Source organism: Gavialis gangeticus, unplaced genomic scaffold, assembly GCF_001723915.1.
Source record: "Gavialis gangeticus isolate Ggan-Ray unplaced genomic scaffold, GavGan_comp1, whole genome shotgun sequence".
In the NCBI taxonomy this organism is placed as follows: Eukaryota; Metazoa; Chordata; order Crocodylia; family Gavialidae; genus Gavialis; species Gavialis gangeticus.
In genome coordinates, this window is record NW_017729022.1 from 73,249,170 (window position 1) to 73,257,606 (window position 8,437).

General features: G+C 43.0%; 1 protein-coding gene and 1 long non-coding RNA gene across 2 annotated transcripts in view; one reads left to right on the forward strand and one right to left on the reverse strand.

Annotated features, from left to right (window-relative positions):
* Positions 1-2,530: 2,530 nt before the first annotated feature.
* TBXAS1 (thromboxane A synthase 1) overlaps positions 2,531-8,437 on the reverse strand; it is a 554,439-nt gene continuing 548,532 nt past the window's right edge. Inside the window, exons 13-14 of the mRNA XM_019515381.1 lie at positions 5,033-5,195; positions 2,531-4,457 (exon numbers count right to left, since the gene is read on the reverse strand). Of these exons, the coding sequence (XP_019370926.1) occupies positions 4,383-4,457; positions 5,033-5,195 (238 nt within the window). The 3' untranslated portion in view covers positions 2,531-4,382. The remainder of the gene's footprint in view (positions 4,458-5,032; positions 5,196-8,437) is intronic.
* The window catches only part of LOC109296141, a 23,552-nt gene continuing 20,292 nt past the window's right edge, over positions 5,178-8,437 (forward strand). Inside the window, exon 1 of the long non-coding RNA XR_002096902.1 lies at positions 5,178-5,189. This is a non-coding gene — a long non-coding RNA (uncharacterized LOC109296141). The remainder of the gene's footprint in view (positions 5,190-8,437) is intronic.

The following is an 8,437-nucleotide window of genomic DNA, read 5'->3' on the forward strand; positions in this document are numbered from 1 at the left end:
CCGCCTCTCCATCCCAGAGACAATCATGATCAGCTTCCAGCCATAGTGTTCAGCTCTTAACATGGTTCCTAGGGGTGGGAGGGTTGCTGCCTGGGACCACTTCCCTGCACTAAGGATGCTTGCTTGTTTAGAACTGACCTGGACCTGTCATAGCCCAAAGGGAGATCTGACATTAACCTAAAAACCACTCACCTTAGGAGTGGGGGAAAGAAAGCAGCAGCAGGATGATGCCTTGTTTATATTGCCTTTTCTCAGCTCCCTTTTCTGCATGGAGAGCCCTCACCCTTCACAATAAGAATTATACCTACTACCTCTAGCATAGGTTGAAAACAATCCATTAGGTGGGAAATGTTAGCAGAAGGAGCCAAGGGTGTGAGCCCACAAAACAGGAGGCTGGCAGAGGGGGCCACTGCATCCTAGGATACTGGATGACTTCAGTTTGAACAGCAGAATGGCTGTGGGATTGGCCACACAACGGAACAGGAGCAAGGTTATGTCAATTAGAGGTAATCCTTCCCTGAAGTGGCATATCTTTGAGCCTCATAACAAGTGCTTTAAAAGTGTTAACATGCAGCCAGCCCAGGAGTTAAGAGCTCCAGGAGCTGCCTAAAATTACCATGTAGCAAAGCCCTCAACCTGCAGCTGTGGACAGTTTCTCTGTCAAATACTGCTGCAGATAACACCCATCCCTTCTTTACAGTCACCCTTATGCAGCTTTGTCAGGAAATGGACAGCTGTCAGTGACTACTGCAGTTTTTTCATTTACCCTTTTAAAGTAAAGCATTATTAGTTAAACTCACTCTAACTTGTATTTAGAGTGCTTGGCTCAGAATAAAAAAACAACCCTTTAATGGACATATCCCACACATCCTGTAATACGCATTTGATAAAGTCCCTTCAGAGAGAGTTAGGCCTTAAAAGCACAATGCAATTTCAATCATAATTGTCTTGCCATAATTGTTTTCAAATTTTAGTGAAAACATCTATCTTCTCTGCCCTCTTTAACTGTAATATTAAGAAATCCTAGACTACTTGGCCAGCTGCAGAATGGTCCATGCAAAAGTGAATTAAAGAACACACAAGCTTTTTATGCTCAATGCATGTCCTGTTTTTAAGGGAGGCCCTGCTAGCTTAAGTGTGTAGGGGGGAGGGGGCGCGGGAAGCAGGAAAACTTTTCTGAAGGGCAGAGGAACAAAAGATGACCTTGGATGCTGACTTTTATATGGTCAGACAAGGTTCTTTGGGTAAATGCAATCTCTTTAATTAGACCAACTCAAATAGTTGGAAAAATTCTTCTTAGTAAGCTTTCGGGCACAAACACCCTTCATCAAGCTGAGGAAACATCTACAGATGGTCTGTGCTCTTCCTGGACTTTTATATGGTAGTACATAAAATGCAGTAAAAGACAAATACTTTGTGCTCAAGTCGAAGTAAGAGGCCTTCATCCATTATTCCAGTTTACAGGTATAATGCTCTCACCAGAAAATGTAATTGGAAAAATAGTACAACATACAAGGTAGTGTGTGTACAGTAAGTTATTTGTAGAAAAGATAAGTTAGGATTTTACTTCACTGGCAAGTTTCAACAAGTCACTAAATGCCCCACAACACAAAAAGCATATTGGAAGTACAGATAAATCCCTACCAACCTACAGTTACAATGGGTTCCTGCATGGGGACGCTGCTCAATACACTGTAATTATAGCACATACAATTATAGCATGCCAATTAGCGTGCTCCAGCAGCTTCCATGTCTCATGTATTCAGCATCCCACACTTCAAAATGGGGGGTGGGGGTGCTTTAACTAAAGCCTGTTCAACGAGCTTTAGTTAAAGTGCCCCTGCCCCCATTTTGAAGTACAGGATGCTGAATACATGAGACTCCGCAGGCACTTTAATTAGAGTGGCTCTCGGAGCTGCTCTAATTAAAGCGCCCCCTCCCCCTGAGCACACGTAAAGATGTCCTATGTGCCTAGAGTTCTAGCTAGAAGAAAATCCCATAACAAAACAGACAATCCCTGGTAAGCGTGGCCAGAGAAGAAAACCGAACATATTCACTGCAACAGGCTCAATATACCATTGGATAATTAAACTATGGCTAAAAATTGCTGAACAGCAGCAGAGGGTTGAAGTTGATGAGTACCTTTCTGCTGGTACTGTGACACTTCTCTGCAGGTAAGTCTGTTACATATATATCTGAGTGTACCACTAAGGAATGAGACAGCATTTTCTCTGGTCTCATTTTGGAAGAGTGCTTGAATCAGTGATAAGATAAGCAGAGGCAGCTGCAAACAAGCCCAGTTCCCAGAGAGCCAACATGTGGCTTCATATACTTCAAGTGGCAAAAAGGGTTATTTGCAAGGATTCAAACGTGGCAACTTAAGCCTGATTTTGTTTTTTAAACAAAGTAGAGTTTTGAGACGCACTCATAAGAGTTCAGCTCAGATAGTAGCTGGTGCTGAGGGGAGCTCATTTACCTCTAAGATCTTGGGCAGAGATGTCATGGTAGAATTCTGTCATGAGCTGTCTGAAATATAAAACCTACATGTCCATCTTCAGAAGTTAAGCCGTGGGTGAAAATGAGGCTCTGAAGCCTAAAGAAAACTAAAAACCAAAACCCCAAGTGCTTGTGAATCTGCTGTTTTATCACTGCCCGCTGTCTACACTGTTGACTCCTACCATGGTTTTGTGGTAGAACTTCCTGCAGTGACCTAGAACGTTGGCTTGGCTGTTAGCCAGTCTGGGAGAGGATGAAGGCAGCATCTGGAGCAGTGGCTCCCCAACTTTTTTTTGCTGCGACCCTAAATCCAGGTCGCAACCCCCGCCACCAACTTACTCATGCCTGGTGGCGCCAGCAAAGCCCGGGCTGGGCCGGGATCATGGGGAGCAGTGGCAGTGAGAGCCATGCGGACTGTGTGCCAGGAGAGCCCCACAGGCGAGAGGGGTGAACCCCCTGCACCCCTGATTTGGGTCATGGCCCGAGGTTGGGAGCCACTGACTTAGAGAGAGCGGCGAATTAAAACTTTGCCCCAGCTGATTCCTAGAGACATAAGAATTATAGAAAAGAAGGGCTGGAAGAGACGTCAGAAGGTCATCTACCCCAACCCCTCCTCAAGGCAGAATCATTGCTACCCCATATCAGTGCTTCTCTAACCCTCCTACGCAACCTTATCACACGACTACAATGCACACTACCCAAAACTACCCCAAAGGGTCACAGGTAAAGCAGAGGGACAAGGGCTGTCAATAGCCTACCACTTAAGGGGGTTTTAAAATACTTCAGCATATTTACACAAAAGAAATATTTGCATTCTGGACACCTGGATCCCAAATCACAGGACCTGAAGTACAAAATAGAGAGCATTTGAGTGTGGGCATGTGCACAGAATGTAAACGTAGTCTCCAGGGCTGATATTCAGACAAGTTCTCTCCCATTTTGGTTGAGTGAGGAATGCATGTGTGAAATTACTTGCCCCCAGGGGTTGCTTCCAGCCCACAACTTTAGGCACTGACTCTGGCAGGTTCCATTGCCACTGAGCCAATGAACTGAATGTTGGTGGTGCCAGCTGAAAAGCACAGAAAGGCATTAATGGATGGTGTAGCAGACTGCTACACCAGCCACTTCAGCTCAATCTTGAAATTCCTGTTGCTCTTCTGACCATTTTAAATTCAGTAGCAAATCAGGTGCTACAGCATGCTTTGGTCTGATTTTGGTTATAAGAACTTATTTAAGTGATGTCAAATGGTGTCTTATCCATCATACACTAAAGTTGAATGAAATGTGCAAACCTTTAATATAAATGCCGCAATGTACTTTACAAAGGGCAGAATGCATTACCATCTTCATTCTACAGAGATGCAGGTATTAAAGCACCCTGGAAAATGATTTGTTCTCTGTTTTTTGGCAGCATCTGGAATAGGATCTAAGTTCACCTGATTCCTATTCCTGTTCTAAAACCAACAGACAAAGTGCTGCCTCTCAAGGTATGTCTAGATTAGGAGTTAGTGCACATCATAAAAGCCTAGTATAGGCAAGGTGACATACTCTTCTAACATATACTAAGGCCTGGACAAAACCTTGTGTAAATAAAAGGAAGTGTATGATCTATAAGACCAGCAAAGAATAAGGAGTTTTTGCAGAGACTATTCACAGTAATATACCTGGGTAAAAATTTAAAAGCTCACAAATGGCTCAGGTGACTAAGTTCCATTAAAAGTCAATGGGATTTAGACTGATTTTTTTTTTTATGTTCCCATTTACTTTCAAGACAACTTAGGGTCCTAAATCAGTTAAGTGTGGTTTTGAAAATGTTATTCCCAATCCATCCAAGCTGGTGAACAAGAGACCTCTGCCGTGAATGTTTCCCGAATGGAGATGTTACTTTATCGAGGTACTATCTTAATGTAGACTCCATTTTTTGGGCTTAAAGTAGCTACAGACTTCAGCTGCAAAGGAATCTGAAAGAGAAAATAAATTGCACCTTCTGAACACTTAATGTGTATGTGTAAAACTTCCACAAGTACAAAATGACAAAGTTTCCCTTCCTGGAATTAGTTTGTGTAGGGATTATTCTAGCAATTGTAGAGAGTCCTTATTATAGTCAGCAGTTGGCAGCATAATGTTAAATATAATTTATGAATAGAGACTTGAGACAATGACTATTGGTGCATTGTATAAATAGCATAGAAAAAGCTCTTTAGAGCTGCTGAAGATATAGCACTTGTCATATTTAGTAACATGCATATACTGAAGTACCCATCTATTTAAAAAGACAGATACAAACATGTTGATAGGACAATTTGCCATTGATACTACACTGCTTTGGGCCATCTGCAGATCTGGACTGCAGGGTGCAGATAATTTTGTTTTGATTAAAAACATAATAAATTATAAAAATGCTGTTTTGGTTAAAATATTGCAACTCAGTCTGGCATTTTTATTGCCTGAAGCCACACCAGTGTTCCTCAACACAATAGGCAGGCATGTTTCCCAAGCCAACAGGTGCTTCCCTTAAACCTTCATCTGTACAAACCTGGGTCTCAGGACACATTTCAAATTTGAACTTCTGCAAGATCCGCAGCAGGGTCATCTTTGTCTCAAGCAAACCCATTCTCAAACCAATGCAGCTGCGAGGACCTGCCCCAAATGGGAGGTATGCAAAGGGGTGGCGGTGCTTCTTGGCTGCTGCTGTAAACCTGCAAGGTGGAACAATTGGAAACCAGATAAAGAAATGTGTTTTTTAACTAAGCTTGATTTTAAATACTGTCTGAGGCCAATGCTTAGTAGCAGATTATGCTCCTTCCCACTGATGCCCTAACACGTCCTTTGTTAAGTTCTAGTTCCTATACCCAGATAGACAAGCTGTATTTTTCTGTTTTAATCAGGTCATTACAGATAGTTTACGCATTTGTCTAAGGAATGGAAGTTACTGAACACTACTTGAGGCCTCAAATTTAGACCCCATGCATAGATGAATAAAGACTTTGCAGCTGACAAAAGCTAAGAAAATAACAAATCTTATCTTAGACTAAAGAACAACACCTGCCTCACCAAAGCAAAATCAGTGTGATCTGAGACAGCCCAACTTGGATGATCTTCAGGACCCAAACTGAGAAACTAAGCAACCTCACATCCTAAGCTGGTTGCCATAGCATTTGGAATCATGGAAGAGCAAGAAGTCTATGCAAGGGAAGTTAAATTAAACAGCATTCATTGCAGATGCTTGCAACAGACACTCCACGTAGACTGGACTAACCAGACAATTAAAGAATGTTGAAGTATGAGAAGAGATGCAATCACAAGCAGTGGACTCACCTCAGCTGTATCCTGAGAGTGCTGGATAATGGGCTACCCAAACAGGCCAGGTTTTGTTAGTCCGAAGACAAAAGGAAGCAAGCGTGACCCAGAGGACCCTCTGTAGCACCATGGACTTCTCTTCCAGAATAGGTCTGCCCCAAAGCCAGCTTAGCCATATAGAGCCGGGGAACTTCCACTGGGGTATAAGGAAAACTGTGGAGCCCCTTCGCATATATATACACAAGGGTTTGTGATAGCTGCTGCCCCTGTACTTGAGGGCTGGCAAAGGTCCAGAGACAGGTGATGAATGTACTAGGCCTTAAATGTGGTGAGAGATTTATACAGCTATTTTAAGACAATGCTTATTGAGCTTCTTGCTTCAGAAGCAAGAAGGTTTTTTGATGCATTGTCTGTATTAACAGTAGTATCTAGACACTAGGGGTGCCTATACACAAGCAGGGAGGCTGCTCCAACAGGCTTTAATTCTGATTAATCAAGTCTGCTGGAGCATGGCAATTACCGTGCTCCAGCAGCCTCCCACATCTCATGTATCAGCGTCTGCACTTCAAAATGGCAGTGAGGGTGCTTTATCTAAAGTTTGTTCGATGAGCTTTAGATAAAGTGCCCTCGCCACCATTTTGAAGTGTGGGGCCACTGATACATGAGGTGCTCCAGGTGCTTTAATTAGAGTGGCTCTCAAAGCCTCTCTAATTAAAGTGCCCTCTTCCCTTCCCCACACTCCTGGAGCACATGTATAAAATACCCTAGAGGCCCTTAAATGAGATCAGGACCCTACTATACTAAGCATTGTACACAGTAAGAAAAAGGTCTTGCGTCAAGATGAAAAGGACTTGAAAGAGGTAACCAGAATTATGGCATCTGTAGTAAAAAGTGGCTAGTACTCCCATTTTGGAGATGCCCCATAATTTAAGAACAAAAGGACTAAGTAAATTTAGAGTAAGTAAATTCATTTTTAGGCCATGTAATCATCCTGGGGTTAGTTCATCAGGAGAAAGACCAGAAAGTTAAAATTGTAGCTACAGTTTTTAAAAAAAGGGCAGGCTAATTTTATGACCACAACAACTAGTGCAGTCTAAGATGAGAGTGAAAGTAATTACGACTCCTGCCTCAGAGAGAGATCAAGAAGAAATTCACGGCAGTTTTGACAACCACAGCACTGCAGTCAAGGCTAATACAGTCACCATCCTCCATTCCTCCACAAACCCACACTTCCCTTTTAACCCATCACCTATACACTGCCAGAGTGTGGGTGATAAGACTACAGGGTCCAACAGCCAATGAAGGTGCAGACAGAAGTGCAGCTCCCTGCTGTAACTGAGCGTTTTGCAGGAAGTGTTCTAAGTTGCAACGATCCCCTGGAACAAACAGAAGTTCACTCTTGGTTCCAGGGGAATCTAGCTGCTGGGCTGCCAGCCTGCAGCCGGCATCCCCTAGCAACAGCCCGTCCTCCCTGTAAGGCTGCAGATTTTTCAGAGTGGGAAAGGGGAAAGGGAGCAGGAAGAGCTCCTTCTTGGGGTTCCCCTGCTGGTGCTGGAGGGTGGGATGTATGAATTGCAGCTTCTCCACCTTAGGGAGTCTCCAATACACCCAGCCTACCCTCTAACAGGGGCTGAAAAAGATTCAGACTCCCTTCATTCCCTTTCCCACCTCCCATTCTGAAAACACTGACAGGCTGGCAGTGCAGACAGAAGTTACAGAAGATGCTCTGTGTTGAAACATCTTCATCTGACCCCCCATGCAATGAGGGTTCAGATTTTCACCTGATCAGCCATTTTTGAAGCTGTCTGCAGCCATGCACATGTATTTGGTCATGGTTGTAGACTACTTTCTGCGGCCAAATTGTCAAAAATTGTCACGTCTGTCTGTGCTCTAAAAGATCCAACCGTCACTGTTGTGCAAAATTTGCCAGTAAAAACCATGTAGCTATCCTTGACAATATATCACAGCATGGTGTTTCTTGGGTCCCTAACTTGGTGCTACTTCTCTTGATGGGCTCAAGTGCATAAAGTAAAAAAACTAGCATAGATCACAGGCAGTGTTTTTGTGCAAGATCCCTTAAAATAGTTATGTTAGTTCTTTTAAACCAGAGTCAAGATTTTTGCATCACCCCATGGTGTTTGTGAGGCAACGACCTTTTTCCAGTAGAGTTTTCACACAGTGGCCACTTAACACAGATCTGAGCAGTGGTGTCCACAAAACAAGACCGTACTTTGCACAGCACTTGATTTGGTAAAATTCTGTGAGCACTTCTTGTTTGCTAAAATTGGCTTGGGAGTAGTCCAGTCCACATGCAGTTACATAAGCAGGTCTCAGTTTAGACCAAGAGGCCTAGTTAAGACTAAGTGAGAAAAGCTTTTTGTGGTAGCCTGTCCTGCTAGGCCAGGGCTGCCAACCCAGTACTTTAAAAAAAATGATAAACTGCAAACTTTTTACTGACAACCAAACTTTTTTAGTGACATATGTTTTGCATAATGTAAATATAGCCCTTCTGCCAGCCCTTGGGTGGCGGTGGTTAGAAAGAGGGGTTCAAATTTAGGGGTTTAATGTCAACCATATTAAAAAAAAATATTGTCACTAAAAAGTTTGCAGATTGTAAGTAAAAAAAAAAAAAAAAAAAAAA